Here is a 21,974-nt window from a genome sequence, read left to right as displayed (position 1 = left end):
TTCCTCAATTATCCGTATTGCACACATTATGTATGGGGGTGGACAGAATATAAAGCCCCTCCTCTATTCCTTCAACATCCTGCCTCTTTCCTGTGCAGCAGTCCACTCATTCAGACCCCAATGACAAACCACATCTGCAGCAGGCGCTGGCAGCATATCTGTGTTAAATTAGAGAGCAACATTGCCATCAAACAGTCTTGCAGCAGATTTACCCCAACTTCTACCCCTGAGGCCTTAGAGCTGACAAAATTTTCTCTCTTTCTGTTTTGTTTCCTTCTCTCCTTCATTAAAACTGAGTGTTCACATGCATTAGTAACAAGATTTCCTTGGCCTAAAGCTTTTTAATGTTCCATTGGGCTAAAGAGACAAGCCTTCTGGAAAATACAGAGGTCTTGAAAAGCTCATATTCATGACATGTGTTTATATAATGCAGAAAAGAAACAGAAAGAAGCAATCTTATGTTTTAGTCCGTAATTATTTTGCTACAGTTTTTACATTTGTAAGGTATTTGTCACTGTGGAGCAAAGAAAAACCTGAACTCACACAGCCACATGTTGCTTTGAACTCATGTTTCACTTGTATTTCTGGGCTCTCACGTCATTAAAGACCGCACACATTGCCCTTCTCTTTCAGAAAGACCTCCCAAGATGGTGCAGAAAGACATGCGATGATCTTAAGAAACTCAATTTGGTCAATAAATAAATATAGAGATTTAGGGGGGTGAGAATGTATTAACAGGAGACTTGCTTTGATCTTCTCCTGCACAACAGTATACTCATTTAAAATCCATTTCTTCTAAGATTTTCTTTGCCACTTTTTTTTTTAATCTAATTCTGGTGTTGAATCTATTACAAGCTACTGCAAACAAAGATAACCGCTATCTCTGGAAGAGCTACTCATCGCACTTTGAGGTGAACACTGAATGACGCACAAGTATAAACACACTGAATAGGAGAAATGTGGAAAAAAGGTAGGTGGCAAAGCTGCCAGTCTTTCATTGGTTCTGCAGTGGAAGTCCGTGCCACTGTGAATATCATACAGTGATGTATTCTAATGTATTCCTATCCTCCACAAGTGGCTTTCTTAATGAAGTGCATTAGTCCTGGATGTGTGCGTATTTCTGTAGAGAGGGAGTACAATGAGGAGCAGAGTGGAAGGATGAGGTACAGGTAGAATGAGCGCTGGTACAAAGGAGCTCTCTTGAAAAAAAAAAAAAAAAAAGATCCAGACTGCTTGTTTCCCATACAGAAATATTGCTTTGCCATCAGAGAACAGACAAGCAGAGTTCAGGCAGAGAGCGGAGCACTGAAGTGTAGTGCTCCATAGCTAAAAGGGGAGGAATACAAGAGGACGAAAGCAGAATGGTGGGATTGTGAGGATTTGTCAAAGGATTCGAAGTATGCAGCTCCACAAGGAGCCTTACGGATATCTGAAGGCTGAATGAACACTCATTGATTCATTGATCAAAATTATTCTGCAAGGATGTTATGAAGTAATGATGATTAGCGCAATGATTAAGAATACCATGTGAAAAGCGATCCCGCCGTTCATCGACAGTTTGAGTTTGTGATGCGTGCCGTTAGCTTTTTCCGAGGAGCCGACGGAATGATAATAGCGTAGAGGAGGCCCTCAGCGGCTCCTCTGCCTCATATCACGCTCAGTCATCTTCACACTCAGTAAAGTCAGCACATTTCTGCTGCCATTAAATTTACAATGGCTCATTGGGGATTGACACTGCACACCATCAATGTCATTGTAATGACTTGTGAAATTCAAGAAAGATTCACTTCTTTATGCTAGGAACAATCATTATTACTAAATACTTTGTTTAAATGACTGGCATTACATGCTTGGAAGTCATGTATTATTCACCTCACCACACCGAAGAACTAATGATTTTTACCCAGAAGTCTACACTTCATCAGGCAAAGGGATAATTGTTCCCCCTAATGGATATGTGATCAATTTAGACTTGCAGCCGTTATTCTATCTCATATACTTGACAGGTCTGAAGTTAACAGGGCTTTATTTAGTGATGGGAGACATTGGTTGCAGTGACCCCATATCTAGAGGCAAGAATTTCTTTACTCCAATATTCAGTGGTGTGAGCTGATTTAAAAATGCACAACGAAGAGCTTCTCACTGAATCACACCGTAGGCTATGAGGGAGTGATGGGAAATTTTAATGAGGACTCTGTAAAATCGCATGCCCGCAGATTATTTGCTATGCATCAAGATCTTATTGGTGTTCTCTAGAAAATCAGCGCAATTATTGTTGTCAACGCCATGCCTGAGTCATTTGAAAAACTTTGAAATTTTAAAAATGATTCAAATTATTGTAGGGTCCTGTGATATCCAGACGCTCAGTGCATATTAAGAGCAAAACATCATGCACTGCAGCAGGAATGCTAAATATCTCCTTGCAGTTGCGCACAGCAACACAGAAGCAGCTATTATTTTGTTACAGTGTAAAAGGCATAAATGTTGATTCAAAGATGAATGTCTGCTCAGTGTGATTTTATGATGAATTGAAGTATGTAAGTATTCTAGCCGTTGCTTTTTTTTTTCCTTTGCAGTTTTCCAGCAGTGTTAACACTTATTACTTTGTGTTCTTTTGTAAGCTTTATTCAGGGTCACATTGTATTATGTAAAAAATTTCACTTTTTCATCTCAGAAGTTGCTGTTGCACAAACTTGTCAAGCACAGAGGAGGTTTTAAGGGTGTATCATCTCAATCTGACATTAGAGTCACTGCAGGTCACTGAACTGCAGCAGGGGACAGGGTTTTTAAACAGTTTTCCAGTCATACATCCACTTAGACACTTTCAGTTTCCTCACTACTCATATATTTTCCCTGATTATCATGTTATGTCATTCAGCATTGCTATAGTTTGCTGGATTTTAAATGTGGCTCAATGAGGAATGAAAATAAACTGAGTAAAATTCATCAGGGATTTGGTTACGTGGTTGCCGTATACGTGTATATCAACACATGTTGTACATGAACAAATCCTTTTAAGTGATTTAAAGCTGTGAGTTGTTTTTCTAAGGCTTTTGAAACAACAGTTTGTTTTTAGGACTTCATAGAAATGGTAATCTCTCCCACTTGGTGGGGGAATTGCTTTACTTCTTGAAGGTCTTTCGGACTGCATTTGGCTCCTGTATTTCCCAAAGCAATTATAGTCGGGGTGAATTTAGTCGTATTCTGCTCTCCACAGTGGGCTGTGGGGAATGTTTTCTTATTTGTATGGAGTGGCTGCAGTTATGGTCAGAGACACAGCACACTCTGCTGGTGATGTGGGAAACATCACCCTCTCTATTTGTGTTGAGCCCAAAGTGTGAAAAAAAAACAACTCTGATTGTTTCAGGTGTGTGTGAGTGTTCAGACTTCACCGTCGGGATGACCTGTGAACACTGTCTGGATGGTTACTATGGCAACGCTTTGATTGGCACGCCTGGTGATTGTCAACCTTGCCCTTGCCCGGGCCGTACCAGCTGTATCCGAATTGCAGAGTCAGGACAGGTGATCTGTACCAACTGCCCTACAGGACAGACAGGTGAGACGATGTTAAATAATTTTTATGGCACCACACAGTATAAAAGGACTTTGTGTCAAAAACAAAATGATAAGAACAATTCCACAAGACAGCTTGATACTGAAAAGATATACCACCTGCGATTAATACACACTTGATATATATTTTCTCTGTATTTTAATTATAATAGACTCTGGGGTGACATGTGGATGACCTCTGACATCGTTCTTGCCCAGTCATCCATCTAATTCCTGCACATCTCTTTCATCTTCCCCCCCTTTGTAGGGATGCGCTGTCAGATGTGTGAAGACGGTTACTATGGTGACCCACTGGGAAAATCTGGGGCAGTACAGCCGTGTGTGAGATGCGACTGTAATGGCAACGTGGACTTTAACGCAGTGGGAATATGTGACCACATCACAGGGCGATGTATGAAATGCCTGGGACACACAGAGGGTGACCACTGTGAGCGGTGCCAGCGAGGTTTCTACGGCGATGCCCTGAACCAGACCACTAGCCAGAAGTGCAAACGTGAGTAACTCATGAGGGGCTGGGATGGAGCATTGGTCAATTAATTTCTTATTATGTTCATATTTTATTGAGAGATATATTTTATTTCTGAAAGACACATGCAAAGCTGACAATGGTAAAGGGGACATATCATGCTTTTTGTGATTTTCTGTTATTTTTATACTGTTATGATGTTAGATGTCTATGTTAAACATGGTCAAAGGTCCAAAACAAAACTGCGCTGCAGTATTGGGCTGCCGGAAGCTGGTCAATCAGAACAGAGTGGGCTTAAAGAGCCTTAAAGAGACAGGAGTTAAAACAACCTGTTTCAGACAGAGGCTGAACTGAGGGGCTGCATAAAGAGCCAGTATAAGATAAATAAGGAGTTTTTTGAACTGTAAATCCATCAAAGATATTCCAGTAGAGCCCCAGAATAAAAATATAGATGTTGAAATGTTAATGATTCGTCACTTCAAGAATTCTTGAATTGAGTTATCACTCAAGATGTGCATGACAGAGTCCCTGTTAGGATTCAGATTGTTCTGTTTACCACAGAGTAATATTTTCAAAGATATTTGGGGTGAATACCATTAAGGTCTACACAGCCTTTGGTTCAGATTTTAAAGGAACCCAGAAAATAGTGAATTCAAAAGGACTTGATTAATCAGTTCAGGAGATCAAATATGTCAGGTGTAGAACTCTTGAGTCATGAAAGGCCAAAGCTGAAAATGGGGCGAACAAATGGCTGAGAAATAGCTCAGAAGGATACCCAAAAAAAGAAAAAGAGAGTCATCAGGTTGAGAGATTTTGAAAAGGTATAAGTGAATGAAACAGTCAAATAAAGCTACAAAGGCAGACAGTGACCCGAAGTGTAATAGCTGTGATGTCTTCATTCTCTGATTTTCTTGTAATACTTCACTTCTATCTGTGAGCCCAGATAGAAGTGAAGTATTACAAGAAATGAACACATCACTGATATTACTCTTTGGGTCACTGTCTGCTTTTGTAGCTTTATTTGACTGAGTTGAACTTCTGTACAGAACAATGTCAGGGAGAGATCCATGAGCCTCCCCGGAGCTGTCCTCCCTTTACCCTCCAAACACTCAGGGATCAAATCAAGAAAAACACCTTCATAGCCTACTGCTGTGCTACATGTACAAAATTAAAGTTAATAATGAAATAATTTTCTTTGTCTTCTCAAGCGTGCGGCTGCAATCCTGCTGGAACCTCTGGGCATGTAGATGAATGCCACCCTCAGACAGGAAGTTGCCGATGCCTCAGTCATGTGACCGGGCGGGATTGCAGTTATTGTGAAGTTGGCTTCTTCAACCTCCAACCCGGTGTAGGGTGTGAGAGGTAAAGGGATCCCCTGCACGGTTCAGTGGATTTGTTTCATTAGATATAACAGCAGAGCTTACAAGCTAAACCTGTTATTAAGACATTATTTTCCTTCCTCCTTTAGGTGCAAGTGTAATCCAATTGGCTCATCGTCCATCGCGTGTCATCCAATCACAGGGCAGTGTGTGTGTCGTGCAGGAGTAGAGGGGAGACTGTGTGAGTCTTGCCGTGTGGGCTTCTTTGGATTCTCCTCACGAGGTTGCAGAGGTACAAGACTGACTTCTTCAGGCATCACAACTGCACTATAAACCATCCTCTAATCCTCCAATACAGATCACACATGAAGGCATTTCTAACTGTTTAAATGTTTATCTCTGCTCCTCCGCTGTTCTCCCATCTCCTTGTGGTCCTGTCCTGCTATCCTTTGTTCTCTCCCAGCCTGTAACTGTGACCCTATGGGCTCCATTTCCATGCAGTGTCACAGGAACGGTACCTGCCACTGTCGTCAGGGCTTTGTGGGTTACAAGTGTGACAAATGTGAGTTGAACTATTTCCACAACAGAGTCACACACCAGTGTGAGGAATGCCCGGTTTGCTATGGCCTTGTCAAGAAGCAGGTGAGTTTATGGTTGTTTATGATTGTTTATGTGTGTTTGTGTGGGAACTGTAATACATGGGCACCAAAATCAAATTGAACACATATCAGCTTTAAAGGGGACATATCATGCACATTTCCAGGTCAATATTTATATTCTGGGGCTCTACTGAAAAATCTTTTCATGATTTACACTTCAAAAGACTCCTTATTTGTCTTATACTGGCCCTTTATGAAGCCCCTCAGTTCAGCCTCAGTCTGAAACAGGCCATTTTAGCTACTGTCTCTTTTATGACCCCTTCCCAATGAGCCCACTCTGTTTTCATTTGGTTGCTGCCAGAGGCTGCATCCAGAGACTACTTAAACAAACAATAGTAGTACATTTTCACTTCTTCAGCTTCCCAAATACATCTGTACATATCTGAAATATGCGAATGGACAACATGAACAACCCATGGAACAAACTTAGCAACAAAGGCCACAGAACTGAAGGCCATTTGTACGCAAACAATCTGATGTCAGTTCAATGAGGAAGTAGAGGTAATTTTGAAAACGTTCAGAGCAGGTTGGATCCCTGGTTTTTGACTTTCATGGAGCATTTTTACATATGTTCACTTCAAGTTTTGGAACTTTGACTACGTTTGAAATAGACATCCAACATTATAACAGAATATAAATGAAAGAACATGTTATGTCCCCTTTAAACCTCCAATAACTGATTTTTGGGACATCAGAAACAAGCTGTGAGCACAACACTGACATATTATTACCTTTTAAGTTGATATAAGCGAACATGTTAGCAAACTCCTGAGAGAAATATTTGCCTCTTTAGTGGCTAAATGCTCCCTTTATGTTCACCAACTGGTTGCTTACTTTGTGTGTGTGCCATTTGGTGCTGAGCAGGTAGCGTACAGTGAAATTAACATATGATTAGATTGATTGATTGGTGAGAATCAGTCAACCAGAAGTCATGTAGTTTTCCATACAACATGTAATCAAGTAAATGAGCTCTTCCTAGATCATCTTAATTAAACACAGCAGGTCATAGTAGAGTGGTATGCAGTCTAGCATACCACTGTGCAGGTACTTTTTTGTCATTTGTGCAGATTATTGCATGTGCCTGCACTTTCTGATGATCATCCAATGTCTTAAAATAGCTTGTTTTGCCCCTCCAACAATTCAGAACCCAAAGAATTTAGTAACTAATGTTTTAGATCAGTTTACACCAATCTAAAATAGAGAAAAGATGCAGTTATCTCACATTTGAGGAGGTGGAACCGGTGAATGTTAATCAACTAACTGATTAATTAGTTACAGCACTGATGTTTTTACTTGTAAAATCTCGATATGCAAAGGCACAAGTGACTATAGCTGTCAGATAAATGTAGTGTGAAAGTACTGTAATTCCCTCTGAAATGTAATGGAGGGGGCAAGTGCATCATTTTACAAAATACTATATTCAGGTAAAGGTAAGTATCTCAAAATTGTGGAGCACACTACTTGAGTAAATGTACTGAATTTCATCTTTATCAATTTTTTTCTATGTTCATTTTCACGTTTATAAATGTATGTGTTGCTGCACATAATTATATGAATGTTTTGCATGCTTACATTAAGTATAGATTGTGTCTTGGCTCTTGCTATTGTGAAGTGAAAATTGTTCTTGAAATAGCATAGTCCCCCAGCACACCCTGCCTTTGTAGAAGCTCATGACAAACATATGGCACCTTTGTATTAGTAGATTGCAAGTAAACTGTGGATGTGCAGTGAAACAGAAAGAGACATTTGCCCTAATGATCTCCTGTGCAGCTTCTTTCTGTCCCTTTAGATTTGTTGCAACCCACGTCTGTATGCTAAGGTGCTCCGTCCGTGGATTTGCCTTCTGAGACCAATCCAATACCACCGACATGTTCTGTCTTTTCTGTGTACATATTCTTGTTCTGGCTAAAGTGGCTGTGTGTTCTCCCTGGACCGCCTTGTACCTGTGTGAATGCATGCTGTGATTTCCACAGTGTTAGCAATTCAGTGAACATCCCAAGCCTTGTCTGCTCTGAACACCAGCAATTACTCTCACTGTCCTCATTCTCCCCTAGCTCTCCCTTTCTGCCTCTCCCACTCTCTATCTTTCTGCTCACATTTTCCTCTGGCTCACACACAGGAAGGAAAAAGACTAACAAGCACAAAGAGAGGAAGGTTGAAAAAGACAGCGATGTGTGATCAATGATCAAGGGGGATATTTAAAGGAAACTGGAAAACAGTGACATAAAGAATGGGATAAAATAATGAAGAATATATATATGGTACTTGTTCAAAGGCGAGCATGAATCATCTCAGAGAAGCACAATATTTATTTTTTTTTATAAAGTTGCATGTAGTGAAAATGACTGGACTGAAAATGTGAGCTCATTAACACCATGGATGCTAACTAATATGATCAGCAATCACTGGTATTTCTGCTAACAAAGAACACACCTGATAATGTTCTACATGTGCATCACGTGCAGCATACCTCCTGGTTTGGAAAAGAGGTGTGACCACAGTGAGATTACAGGCTCTTCTCATAAGTCTGGACCATTTAACTGCCAGGGTCAACAAATTGAAGCCACTGAATGACAGCACCGTCATTACATTTTCAGACCTGGACTTCCATTCTCTAAGATGTCTAATCTAGTTATCAACTGAAATGCTTTCTTCGTCCGCATGCTTTGAAGAGAACAGCGCGAGTAGATGCGGATATGAAAACTGTATTCTATCCTTATCTCGTGGTTGATATTCATTTATTCATTGCTTTTGTTGAAATATGATATATAATAGAATGAAGTTATGGTGTACCAAGAATCAGAGTACTATCACAATCCCTGTTTCTGAATAAATAAATACAGATCTAGATGGATGGATATTTTATTGTGGTATTTGTAGTTGCAGCCCTTTTTTTTTCTTTTGGTCTTCTAAAATCTGTATTCTCATTGACACCGTGAGTTATAAATCTCCGTGCTATTACAGGCAGAAAAGCTGAGGACTCGTCTGCAGGATTTGGAGAAGCTCCTGGCTCTCTTTGATTGCAGAGGTAGATTTGGGAAGCAGCACCACCTGCTGAAGTATCACATGGGCAGGCTTTACAGGCATGAGCACCAGGGGGAGGATACTCTACCCAATGCTCTGGAGGATTTTCTGGCCTTCCAAGGTAACATCAGCCAGAAGCCGAGATAATTCCACTTGGTCTGTCACTCCTTTTAATGTTTCCTATGTGGCCATAACACCTCGAAAGACATCTGGCAGCCTTTGCTTTGTGAAATGTGACGCTGACTTGTGCACCGTTGTAGCTATTGTGTCCTGTTTTGGCTGTAAGATGATTACATGCCATATCAGTACATACAAGACACACAAGGCAAGCATGGCTAAGAAATTTGACATGTAACCGCCCCCAGCGTTAAGCAAATGGGCTGTTGCTCTGTCTGTGTCTCCTCAGTGTGACGCTGTTGCAGATAGAGCAAAACAAAGCGATTAAATCAGGAAGCAGGCAACATTACAAACCTCTCCCAATTACTTTAACACAATGCTGATATATCCTCATTATCTTTGGAGGGGAAAAGGGTTACAGGCTCAGCTGCACAGGCCAAATGGAGACAAATCATAACAATATAGAACAAGGCGCTGTGTGACCAACTTAATACCTATTTATATGACAGGCAGTGCATCTCTAATCCCTGGTTTATTATGATTATAGTTGCAATCACGATAAAAATCCCCCTCCCAACACCCACATACTTATACACACATACACACACACACACTTACCAGCCATGCTCTTTAAGACACTGGGTGGCCCAATAATGATTTAATGAGTACGTGGGAGCGACAGGCTCAGTGTGTGGGAACACAGAGGCAACACAGCACACACTGGGACACACACACACTTGTTGTCACTCATTTTATAAGACACGGAGACGAGCAAAATGTCACCAAATGAAGCAACAAACATCCAGACGAATTGTACTAATTGTATTTGGCTCCAGACTGGCTATGACACCAGTTATACTAGAAAACAGTGCAGAATGCAAAGAGCGACTGTGACAAATGCGTTAACACCTGGACAGAATTCTATTTGTTTATGTTATGTATCTGACGACAAACAGATCAGGCAGGACGAGAGTCTGAATCCACACACAGTAAATAAGAGAGTACAAAAGTACAGCTTTCTACCCACAAAGAGTCGGAGAAATAACATTCTTGGCAAAATAATCCGTGAAGGACTTAATATGGTTTTATTTGCTTTATGTTCTTTGTTCTTTCAGAAGCACGGGAGGCCTTCATAAAACAATTTTCCTTGCTGGAAGCTTCTACAGGCACACTCTTAGCCCAGCTTGATGGCATTACATCTACTTTGAACTGCAGCATCAGCATGAGAGAGGAAGAGGGTAAGGAGAGGAGGAAGGATGAGGGGAGCGGCGATGTTTGTCAAACCTTCACACAGACTGTGTCCGTGATCAGAGCATCTCAGACGCAGCTAAAGCAAGCAACACTGGACCTGGACAACATGGTAGGCAAATCAAACGTACCATATCCCCAAAGTTCTGTTAATTGTCCACATAGGTTACATGTGTTTTAGGCATAAAATGCCCTGGATGGCGAAATTGCTATCATTCACCCGTTCCTCAAGCATGCTGATATTGTATGTAACACGATTGATTTTCTTGTCCTTATTATGGGATGCTGCAGTTTACTACTCTTGGTGGAGCTCCTCTGTATAGATCCACAAAGATCCCCCAAAGCAAAACAATATTTCTTACCCCAACTCCCCTCCACCCTCCTCATTCTGACTGGCAAGTGGCTAAAATTAACAACTTGTTCTTCACCCACCGGAAGGCTTTTCACTGTCTCTCCACGATGCTCACAGGAATCTATTATGGATACCGCTGCCACATTATTCAGGTTTGAGGAGATGAGAAAGCTTGTTTTGCCAATATATAGCTTTCTATTTCTGATTATGTGTGTGTGTGTGTGCGTGTGTGTGTGTGTGTGTGTGTGAACAGACATAGTGCACTGCACCTCCGTAGCCCTTATCACTTGGGTAAGCCTGAAGCAGCAGCAATTTAATTCCATATTAATAAGCAGAGCAGCCCCCCAAAATGAAGAAAAAAACGCTAGTGTGTCAATTGTTGATTCTGTTTTCCCATTTTTATTTGCATTTCCTCAAATTAAATGTCACTCGGGGAAGGATTCTGCATTCAACTGTATACACATTACATTTATCAGGACTAAACTTCAGGGGGTTTATTTTGGGGGGTGATTTTTTTTTCCCATATGTTCCTGTTTTGAATCTCTCTGAATACATATATTTAAATGTAGAGATTCGTTAGACGAGTTTCATTATTTGCAAAATTTCATGCACAGCCCAGATCACAATTCTGTGGCAGACCCATGCCTGCTTTTTCTGGACCGCTCCCAGATTTTTAAATCAGCTTTCACACTGATCCAAATTTCTTCGAGCAAACAGCCCTGGATCCAAAAAAAAAAACTCTCGAATCAGCTGTCGTGTGGAAATCCGTTATTCATTAGATGGAGACTTCAGTTCATGTGATTCAATTAAACATGTCAAAACAGTTTCAAGTCTCTTCAAGGCCAGAGCCATAGTTTTTTTCCTGTTCTTAGAAATTCTCAGCATGTTGCTTTCCTCTCTCTATTTTTTTCATAGAACATTCCTTTTGAGGCGGCCTCAGGACCTAACAAATGGAACATCATGGTCAATGACTCACAGGTGCTAAAGAAAAGGTAAGTCAGGTCAGTGGACTTTTAGTGGCCAATTATGAGCAAAGACTGCAGTAGTAATCGCTGGAATTTCATCTCTCCTGGCTTCCTTCTTTTAGCTTGTCACTTACATTGTGGTTAGGCCACTGTGAATCGATGCCCTCGGCTGCTCAGTGTATGCAGCACTATTACAGAAAGTAGTTATAGAAATCTGGACTGGAGAGCCAGTGAGGGGAAGTCATCGATGCTGAAATCCATTTCGTCTCACCTCAGGCAGTTGTAATGGTCTGTTATTCTATGTTACTCACTTTCTCCATTTTCTCCTCCTTTCACTTTGTCTTCCTTTTGCCCTCCCTCTTAGTCACACAGAAACGGCAGACAACATTGAGGCCATAGCCAGCAGGGCGGTAAGAGCCTCGGAGCAGACCTTCAGTTTCCTGATGGATCTACTGCAGGACAACTCCACAGAGGAGTACATCAGGAAACTAACGGAGCAGTGAGCACACAAAAAAACCAACCCAAACACACGCCCACGCAGACAAGCACAAACAAAAAGAATGCCTCCCATTCGCATAAAGCATCCTTTATTGCAAAATCCCAACAAGCTGCATGACTCCCTGGATTATTGGGCTCTCTCAGTATATTTCTAACAAAGCACACCTATCCCTGTATTACAGCTCAAGGTCCTCTTCTTCACAGCGGCCTTTTAAAGCACACTAGAGTTTAGGAGTAAGACATTTAGCCACAGGGGGACGGCTTCTCTCCGCTGTAAGCCTATTGCTTTCTTGGATTTGCCGCACGCTCGCTGCATCTCCTAGCGTGTGATTGCTCTGAGGATTATCCTGAATTCTAGACAGAATGATGCAAAAAGCCCTCCGGTGGCCATGATGAGAGCAAGAAGCGAGGAACTCAAAATTGATTACCCTCTTCTAACAGTAGTCAGCTTGGTTCAGGAGAGTTCTGTTAATCTTTTGAGCACTGTTGTACGACAATGTCTGAGCATATATATGTGTGTGTGTGTGTGTGTCACTTTATAGGATGTGAACTGAGCAGTTTATGCACAGATGGACGACATAAAATTGCATTTCCCCATACATATTTCCCAATGTGTTGGTACTTAAGGAGATCACATGCATTTTATGGGCAGCTATCCAGTGACGAGAATGACAAAAGTATTCAACCAGTCACTAACAATAGGCGTGTGTTACTAGGTCCCATTTAAGACCAGTTTCTTTAACAGTATTTGAGACTCTTCACTGTAATTTGTTTGTTCTTCAACTTCTCGTGCAAATAGTGACTAGAGAAATGGCCCAATTGCTTATTTATTACCACATTCAGTAGAAGCAAAAGCAGAACGTTCCCTATCCTTTTAGTTGCCTTTAGTTAAAAGAATAGTTTGAGAAATGTGCTTTCTTGAGTTAGATGAAACAATTGATACTACTCACATATGAAACTACAGCCAGCAGGTGGTTAGCTTAGTTTAAAGATCCTCTCCAGACATTTTTTTAAGACATATAAAAATACTTTGCTTGGAATTACAATATGTTTTCCTCACAATGAAATCTACTCTTTCTCCCTCCCTGAAAAATCCTGAATCTATGAATATTTTTGGTTTTCAAACTGTTGGATAGAAGATGTCTGCTACTTCACTGAAAAGTCCATTCTCAGTGTATGTGCACTAGAGGCTTTAAGTTACTATATTGCACATGTTGTGTATGTTGCAGACTGGACCACGACTAGTTGTGATTTCACAAATTTTACTCATAAATACACGCCTTGAAATGAAATTAAAGGTGAGAAACTTTCCCCCTTCAGCAGATGAATGTGTTAAAAAAAAGCCTTTTGCTGTCAAACTCTGCACATACATCATTCCGCACAGTGAAGCTCAAACATTTAAGTGAAAAGACAGAACACGTTTTTGAGTGAAGGGGGACTTTAATATAATAACTATAATGACGATGGAAGAAGCTAGCCTGGCTCTGTCCAAAGGTAAAAAATATCTACCAACACCTCTAGAGCTCACTATTTTCAAAAAAATAGTTACATGCTGTAACTATTTCTTCCCTACTTACAGCCTTTCTGCTAAGCTAACCGTCTGCTGGCTCAAGCTTCATATGTAGCGTATGGAGATAAGAGTGGTATCCATCTTTTCATCTAACTCTTTGAAAAAAAAAGTGAATTATCACACAAAACGATTCCTTTAACCAGGCTTTTACCATATGGGTTGTTTTAAAAAGCTCTTACAAACAACCTATTTGTCATTTAAGTGTGCGACTTTGTTACAATAGCCATGTTTAGAGCATAGAAAATACTTCAAAGCACAATATTACACCAGTAGTCTACCAAACATTTTAAATTAATTATTGTGAACATGAATAGTTTTTAGCGACCCAAGAGAACCGTATGTGCTCATTGTGAACACAAGATGTGTGTGTGTGGGGGGGGGGGGGGCGGGAGTGACACATACTGTGATTTCTCTGTATCAGCTTTGTTGAGGCACAACAGATTGAATATCATTACAGCAGTGGAGGTGATAAAAATGGCACTCCACTGTGCCTAACACCTTTCATGAATTCATCATACTTTCTTTGCACAATGTCGCCTTCTCTTTACTCCTCTTTACTCACTCGACAAGCCCCGCTGTCTTATTCCCATATTTATATTGATTTCATTTTGACACAGCATGATGCTTTGTCTCACCTAAGACATGAAATAGAACGTGCTGAATGATGCGAAATATACGTGGCCTAATAAGTCTGCAGCATATGTATCTGATTTCACCTATCTTACAGCTAATCGATCAAATGAACAAAAGACCTCCTGATAGTAATAGAGACATAGTATTACGTTATATTTTACGAGATTCTCCCTGCTGTCTTTCTCCACCTCTTTCGTCTCAGAATAACACGAATGCAGCAGCAGAAGGAGAACCTGACTGTGCAGGTGAATGATACCATTGCCAAACAGCTGGCACTGGAGGAGGAAGCTGCTGGTTTCAAGCTCGCCCTGGGTAACATCACATCATCTTTACATCAACTGGCTCTGACAGATGCCAGCCCATCACCAGAGCCTGACCAAACACAGCTCAACCAAACACATCCAGCCAACCGTGCAACAGAGGTCAGTTTGGACAGCACCTGCAGGGTACAAATGGAATTCAAACCATGATTATGTTACATTATAGACCAATGAGTGAGTAATTTTGTCTACTTTGAGCGAACATGATAGCTGCACATTTTATATAAGTAACAATTCCGGCTCATTTCACAAGGCTCATATAGACATACAAGTATCTGTCATGTTTAAAGGGTGGGCAGTTAACTCCACTTCCTTTTTTTCTTGATTTAACATTTGGCAAGCAGAGAGGGACACTGAGTAGGCACAGGAGAAAAGATTCTGGCAGGATCTGCTGCTCATGGGGGTACATGTTGTTCCAGAGGAGGGTGATTAACCACTGCAGCATAGGCTACAGTATCTGAGCAGACAAAACACTATAAAATGACATAAAAACAGGCTAATGTGCCCTCCATAAATAGCAAAATAAAGACTGAACCTTTTTGCAAAATGGGTTTTTTTTAACATTATAATTTTGTTTCCCTGCTTCCTGTTTAGTGGGGCGAGGACCTGCTAAAAAAGAAAGAAGAGCTGGACCAGCACATTCAGACCAAAGACAATCTCATCGGCAAGATCAGAGATGAGATGGAGCCTCTTATACAGACTATTAATAAGAACCTGGAGACTGTGAATAACATCACTGAGGTGACTACTTACACTGCATTGAAAACAAAGAACTTCTTCTGTATCATGCTCTACAAATAAATAATAATAATCATAAACAAATAAAACAGACATATAGAAACAGGCAGCATGGTGGTGCAGTGGTTAGCACTGTCATCTCACAGTAAGAGGGTTCTGGGTTGGACCTCACTGGCCAGCTGTGTGGAGTTTGCATGTTCTTCCCATGCCTGCTTGGGTTCTCTACAGGTACTCTGGCTTCCTCTCACAGAACAAAAATATGCAGGCAAGGTAATTGGTGGCTCTAAATTGCCCGTAGGTGTGAATGTGAGCGTGAATAGTTGTCTGTCTCTATACTGTTTGTTAGTCCTGTGATTGACTGGCGACTGTCTAGGTTGCACCCCGCCTCTCGCCCAATGTCAGCTGAGATTGGCTCCAGCTCCCCTGCGACCCTCTAGAGGATAAATGGTAAAGGAAATGGACGAAAAGAAATAAAAATCAGACACGTAAAAGGTTCCCTTCCTTAAACACAGCTCAAGTTTCTTATAATCCAGGAAAAATATTGTAGCCCTTATCACCTAAATCACATAGCAAACACAGTCTTTTCTCTTCAGGGAAACCAGTGAACCTGCATGTTTCTATAGCCACAGGTAATGTACCTGAACGGCACTGTGCACACAGAGATCTTTGACTTTTTAGGATTAATTCTGCTTCATGTAAGACTCCACACTGTTAATGTTTTTCATCAGACAAAATATTCTTATTTAGGTTTATACCAAACATCAACAGACCATCTTTCCTTGTATCAGGAACACTTTGCACTGGACATCTTGAATATTACTAGGGCTGCAAATAAAAAATACTTTCACTATTGATTAAACTGACGATTATTTTCATGATTAATAGTTTTGTCTGTCAGAACATAGTGAAAAATGCTCCTTATAACATTCAAATATCTTGTTTTATCCAAACAACATTCCAAAATCCAAAGATTAGTTTATGTATGCCACAAGAAAAGCTTCAAATCCTCACATTTGAGAAGCTGCAACCAGCAAATGTTTGGCATTTTCCTAAAAAAAATGACTAAACTGCTTATTCAATAATCAAAATAGTTGCCGATTAATGTTTTTGTCGATCAACTAATCAATTAATCGACTAATTGTTCTAAATATTGCACTGTAATCTATTTTTTAAAATAAAAAGAACATCAATCATACAAAACAAGGATTTGACCTCATTAATCCAGAGGCAAAATGTCCCAATTAAAAATCTCTCTACTGAGCTGCTGTTGAGGCATATTTTCAAGTCTACAATTACTACAGTATGTAGTTTTATGTCCAGATATGTTGAGTGTTTATTGGTTTGACCATATGCTGTCATCCTTGCAGTTTACACCACCTGTGTATACCTGTTGTTGCACACTTTTAATACACGTTTTTCTCTCTCAAGCTGCATGCTCACACTCAAGAGACCAAGGCCATGGCTGTGTCGGCCGTGGTGTCAGGGAAAGAGGTGGAATCAGAGGCCATCAGCCTGCACAGACAACTAGAACGTGAGTCTCTATCTATCTATCTGTCTTCTTTCTCTTCTCACACTCACTCTCTGTCTAGCATCGTTATTTTTGTTCAATATCCGACTGAATTATTCTCCTCAAATTGAAATGTCAAGTACTGAGAATGAAAACAAACATAAAAGCTACAGACTCAAGTATTACTATAATAAATATGTCATTGTGATTGTAATGTTTTGACTCACTTGTCATGTATTGGATGCAGCGGCAGCTTACGTGCAAAATGCAGAAAGCTTTGAGAATTTTGATAGCATCGACTTCTTGAATGAAAATGTCGGCTGTTTATGATTCATGAAGAAAATCTTAAGTGATTTTGTCTCCTCTGACTTTTCATTGATATAGTAAAGTAAGAAGGAATAAGCAGAATAAATTCCTTGTGAAATTCAGCCAGTAAACAATGACTCATTTGAATCAAACTTTTTAGAAATTGAAACAGCCTTGAAGCCATCTTAATCCTACAATCTACTTTGTTACCAATCTCCACTCAGACATGGTAAGGGAGTGGCCCCGTCTGCAGAACCAGACCAAGGCTGCAATGAAGAAGGAGAGACCCCTTAGGGAAAAGGCTCTAGCTGATGTGAAGAAAAAGGTCTCACAAATTGACGAGATGCTAAAACCAGCTCTGGAGAACTCCAGCCTCTCCAGCAATATCTCGAAGAAGGCAGAACACACTGCAAATGCTGTGGAAAAGGTACAGTGTGTGTGTGAATTGTTGGTTGGTCCACCATTTTGGTCCAAACTGAAAAATCTCAGAAGCTATAAGATGGATCGCCATGGCAATTTGTATAGACACGATCCCCAGAGGATGAATTCTTTTGCCTTTGGTGATCCCTTGACTTTTCTTCTGGTGCCACAATGAGGTTTTTTTGTGAAACGTCTCAAAAACTATTGGATGGATATCCATGAAATTTAGTACAGGTATCTATGGTGCCCAAAAGATGAATCCCAATGACTTTAATGACTTTTCATGGTGTGCCACCATGAGGTTTACATTTCTGGTTTGGGGTTTCACATAAAATTTGGATGAATTGTAATAGCTCTGGTCATAGGTAAAGGATATCCAACCAACGATATGTGATATATCTAATTCTCTATCATATAGCAATAGTCCATGAAAGAATGCACTGTTTGTTTTGTCATTTCATTCTTGTAATGCGGAAACTTGCAGGCACAACGTTTTATCTCATGTACTTCTCCAGCATGAAGTCACTCTAAATGGAAAGCTTGCCACAGCCTAACACGTGTAAATTGTCACACAAGTAGCCTGCGGGATGCAGATCCCTCTGCAGTCAGCCATAATAGCCGTTCCAGGTGGCTACTTTCTGTGTTTACTTTCGTTCTGACTCAGACACAAACTATTGAAATGATTCATGTGAAAATCATGTTTATTTGGAAAACTGTAGGAGGCTCAGCAACTTGCCCTGATATACATTGTTTCATTGTTTTGAGCGAGTTCTTGTTTCCCAGAATCTCCATAATGGAGCTGGCGGTTGCAAAGTTAGCATGACCCATACGCTGTAGAGCCACAGTGGCCACATTTATGGAAAATACACCAGGTTGAAACAAACTGAAATTATCCTTTAGTAGTATCCTTATAGTATCCCAGTGAACAGCATATCTTTGGCTTTTCTCAATTCTGTTTTCTTCTTTCGTTTGTGTGCAGGAATCAAAGGCCATTCTGACCAAGGCCAAGCATAGCAAGACTGCATCTGCTCACCTTAGCTCCCATATAGACTCTGCTCTCCACCAGCTGGCTGAGCAGGAGACGCTAACCAGCAGAGCAAACACCCACATCACCACAGAGGTACTTAACACAGCCATATACATGTTTGAACAGCAGAATCTATTCATATTGATCTGTGCTTCCTCTGTGCAACTTGAAAGATTGTTTCTAGACTATGTCTTTTTATTCTCAGCCTGAGGTGTCCCTGACCAGCGTAAAGGAAAACATGGAGGCAGCTAAGCGCCAGTTGGAGGACTATTCTATGAGACTAACCGAGCTAATCAACAAGATCGGTAAGTCACTGTCCTATAGATGATTTTCACCGTGGCTACTTTTTAGTCTCCTATGTCTATGAAAGTCATAAATCTTCATTACAGCTTAAATGTCAGATCACGAAGGAGCTCTGTGCTTTTAATGCCTCATTTAACATGGAAATATTTCCCAGATTTTTACCCCCACAGTAAAGCGAGACTAACTGCTGTTCACGGGGCCCAGTAAGATTTTCTTGTGGGTAAATTTAAATGGATTAAACGAGTCCAGCTCTGTATTTTCTGACCTATTCATTTAAACCCACAACTATTTCCTGTATAATGTATTGTACAATTTAACGAATTAACTACTGTAGAACAGCGGGGATCTGGCAGTTTGTGGTCAATATGTTATCATGCTTGAGAGGATAATCACCAAATCACTGTAATTAGGTCATCATGCAGGCTGATCCAACGTTCGAACTACTGATGTGTGACTGCCGTTTACGAACCATGATCTGAAAAACACAAACTTTTAAAGCTCCTGTCTGTGCTCTCTTCTTTCTCCATCTGTCCTCCCTTTTGCATGCCGGGACCAGATGGGAACGTGCCTCTGGAGCGCTTTGACCGGATCTTGAACGAGACAGCGCGCCGTCTGAGCATGCTCCGCGGGAGTGTGGAGAGCCCGGCACTGGGCTCCAAAATCCAGAAGCTGGATTCGGCTGCTAAGGAGCAACAGAGCCAGCTGTCCCTCATCGAACAGGACTTAAAGGAGATCAGGGAGGAGAGAGACAGCCTCAGGGACATTGCTTTAAACCTGCCTCAGTCCTGCCCTGAGGCCACAGGGACAGGCAGGGGCTAGATGACTGGGATTAAGTCATTGATAAAACAGCTGAACATCAGAAAAGTCTGGGAGGATTTTGTTAATAAAAGGGGTGGCTGTGGTCATTTTTTTACTTCTACTTCAAAAAAGTCTGTGATATTCTTTCATATTCTTCCCTCTTTCTTACTTTTGCCTCAAGGTACAATTTATTTTACCACCACAGTATTATACTGACACACACACATCTCCACCAAAAGCCACAGACTTCTTCTTCTGTCTCCCGTGATTTACACCCAGTATTCCTCCCACTTCTTTGTGATTTTTCTCTATCATTTTTCCCCACCTCTCTCTTTTTTTACCCAACAACATCCAACCTTTAATTTCACTATGAATAATAACCAGCCAAACTGCTGGAGTGCACTGTCAAGTTTAAAATAATGCTGATTTTCCTTTGTGGGGGTAAAAGGTGTGTCTGAGTGCTCCTCCAGACTGACACATTCATTTACACTTGAGCTCCTTTTCATCAGCCCGGCTTAATTAACAATTAGTCTTTTTGGCCTCAGTGGGGTTCAGGTCAGGCTTCAACAGCACACAACCTTTGTTTGGGATTCTTAGAGTGCCTACCTCTCTGTTTCTGTTGCTTCTCCATTTGTCCTTTCTCTCATCACTATCAAATAATCAAACATCCGCTGTCTTAGCGTCAGGGTTTGTCACACTGTCTGGTTCCTGGTACCAAAATGTAAAAACTCTTTGTATTGGAAATATTGTATTGACAAGACATATTAAGTGATGTTATTATTATGTAAGAGACACATTTTTTTTTTTTTTTCATGAACTTTGAATAGCCAATCAGAGATCAGGCTTTAACAAGTGGTCTCATCCATGTCCCAGTTACACATTATATGCTACTTCTAACCATGTTTTGAGCATAAAAGGCCTTCACGTTAAAGTCACTACACAATAAAATATACAGTACTTGAAAGGGCCAGCATGCATACTAAAATGTCTCCAATTTTTAGTGGATTCTATTGTACAGTGTGCACAGTGGAAATGGAGGAGCTACTCACATGTGATTTTTTTTTTTTTTTTTTTACAATGGTGCACATTGCATAGTGCAACAGTTCAGAAAACAATAAATTAAGTATTCCTTTGAAAACATACTTGGTGTGTTAGTTTTTCAAAATTGAATTTGGCAGTGTTTCACAGGAGCATCAGAGTTTGAAACGTTTTGCCAACACTTTTGCCACCAGCACCTCCACTACTAATTAATTCATTACATTTAATTTGTTTAATCCATACAAAAAAAAGCATCAAGTTGTGGTTTTACCAGGACTGTTGTTGCGGACTATTTTTTGGATGGGTACAGTGACCGCCAGAGTCTTGACAAGACTTCAGTTTTTATACAAATTAGGCAACTGAGACACAGTATAACGTTTTCATTAGCGAGCTTTAGTAGTTTTTTTATCCTTGACAGAGCCAGAGCAGGTTGTTTCCCACTGCTCATACAGTCTTTGTACTAAGCTACTCAGCTGCCACCTGTAGTTTCAGATTTAACAGACAAATATGAGAGTGGCATCGATCTTCAACAAGAAAGCAAATAAACATATTTCCCAAAATGTCAGAAAAAGTATTCCTTTAATTCCAACATGTACTTTGATCATTGTGAAGTCAGAATGTTCTTTTTGTATTGTGCTCTCTTTGTTGCTTAGCCAGATATCAGTCCATCCATCGATTGTAGCCTTGAGCCTTACACCAATTCAATATTTTATAACATTTGTAGTCAGCCATTTACCTTTTTTGACATATCAAATGCAGAAGTACCGTATGTTGTGCAAGGTCAAAGAAGCAGAGCAGTGTCTCTCTATTGAGCTCTCTATCAAGATAGTGAATTTTGTCATTTTGAGATTGGTAAAATACCCCATTAAAAATTACATAGAAGCACAGAAAAGAGCAGAGCATTCATGAAAATCCATGATGTTAACAAATGCAGCTCTAAGTTTAAGTAATTATCATGTCATTTTCAGTCAGTTTAGCAGCTAGGTAGAGGTGAGTGTCATTACAATATGAAAATGAACTCAAAATTTGAGGATAACCATCAAGTGGCGACATATTCAGAATATCTTACTTAATTACAATATTCATTGCAGTA

General features: G+C 40.4%; 1 protein-coding gene across 1 annotated transcript in view; it reads left to right on the top strand.

Annotated features, from left to right (window-relative positions):
• The window catches only part of lamc3 (laminin, gamma 3), a 108,070-nt gene extending 86,806 nt beyond the window's left edge, over positions 1 to 21,264 (top strand). The window contains exons 13-28 of the mRNA XM_042395502.1: positions 3,368 to 3,556; positions 3,821 to 4,066; positions 5,248 to 5,401; positions 5,508 to 5,650; positions 5,822 to 6,000; positions 8,982 to 9,162; positions 10,274 to 10,518; positions 11,674 to 11,750; positions 12,088 to 12,222; positions 14,627 to 14,846; positions 15,339 to 15,485; positions 16,911 to 17,013; positions 17,520 to 17,722; positions 18,695 to 18,835; positions 18,948 to 19,047; positions 19,602 to 21,264. Of these exons, the coding sequence (XP_042251436.1) occupies positions 3,368 to 3,556; positions 3,821 to 4,066; positions 5,248 to 5,401; positions 5,508 to 5,650; positions 5,822 to 6,000; positions 8,982 to 9,162; positions 10,274 to 10,518; positions 11,674 to 11,750; positions 12,088 to 12,222; positions 14,627 to 14,846; positions 15,339 to 15,485; positions 16,911 to 17,013; positions 17,520 to 17,722; positions 18,695 to 18,835; positions 18,948 to 19,047; positions 19,602 to 19,864 (2,726 nt within the window). The 3' untranslated portion in view covers positions 19,865 to 21,264. The remainder of the gene's footprint in view (positions 1 to 3,367; positions 3,557 to 3,820; positions 4,067 to 5,247; positions 5,402 to 5,507; positions 5,651 to 5,821; positions 6,001 to 8,981; positions 9,163 to 10,273; positions 10,519 to 11,673; positions 11,751 to 12,087; positions 12,223 to 14,626; positions 14,847 to 15,338; positions 15,486 to 16,910; positions 17,014 to 17,519; positions 17,723 to 18,694; positions 18,836 to 18,947; positions 19,048 to 19,601) is intronic.
• The last annotated feature ends 710 nt before the right edge of the window (positions 21,265 to 21,974 follow it).

The sequence above is a fragment of the Thunnus maccoyii genome, chromosome 19, assembly GCF_910596095.1.
Source record: "Thunnus maccoyii chromosome 19, fThuMac1.1, whole genome shotgun sequence".
Lineage (NCBI taxonomy): Eukaryota > Metazoa > Chordata > Actinopteri > Scombriformes > Scombridae > Thunnus > Thunnus maccoyii.
Note: the sequence above shows the minus strand (reverse complement) of the source record. Positions and strands in the feature narration are given on the sequence as shown.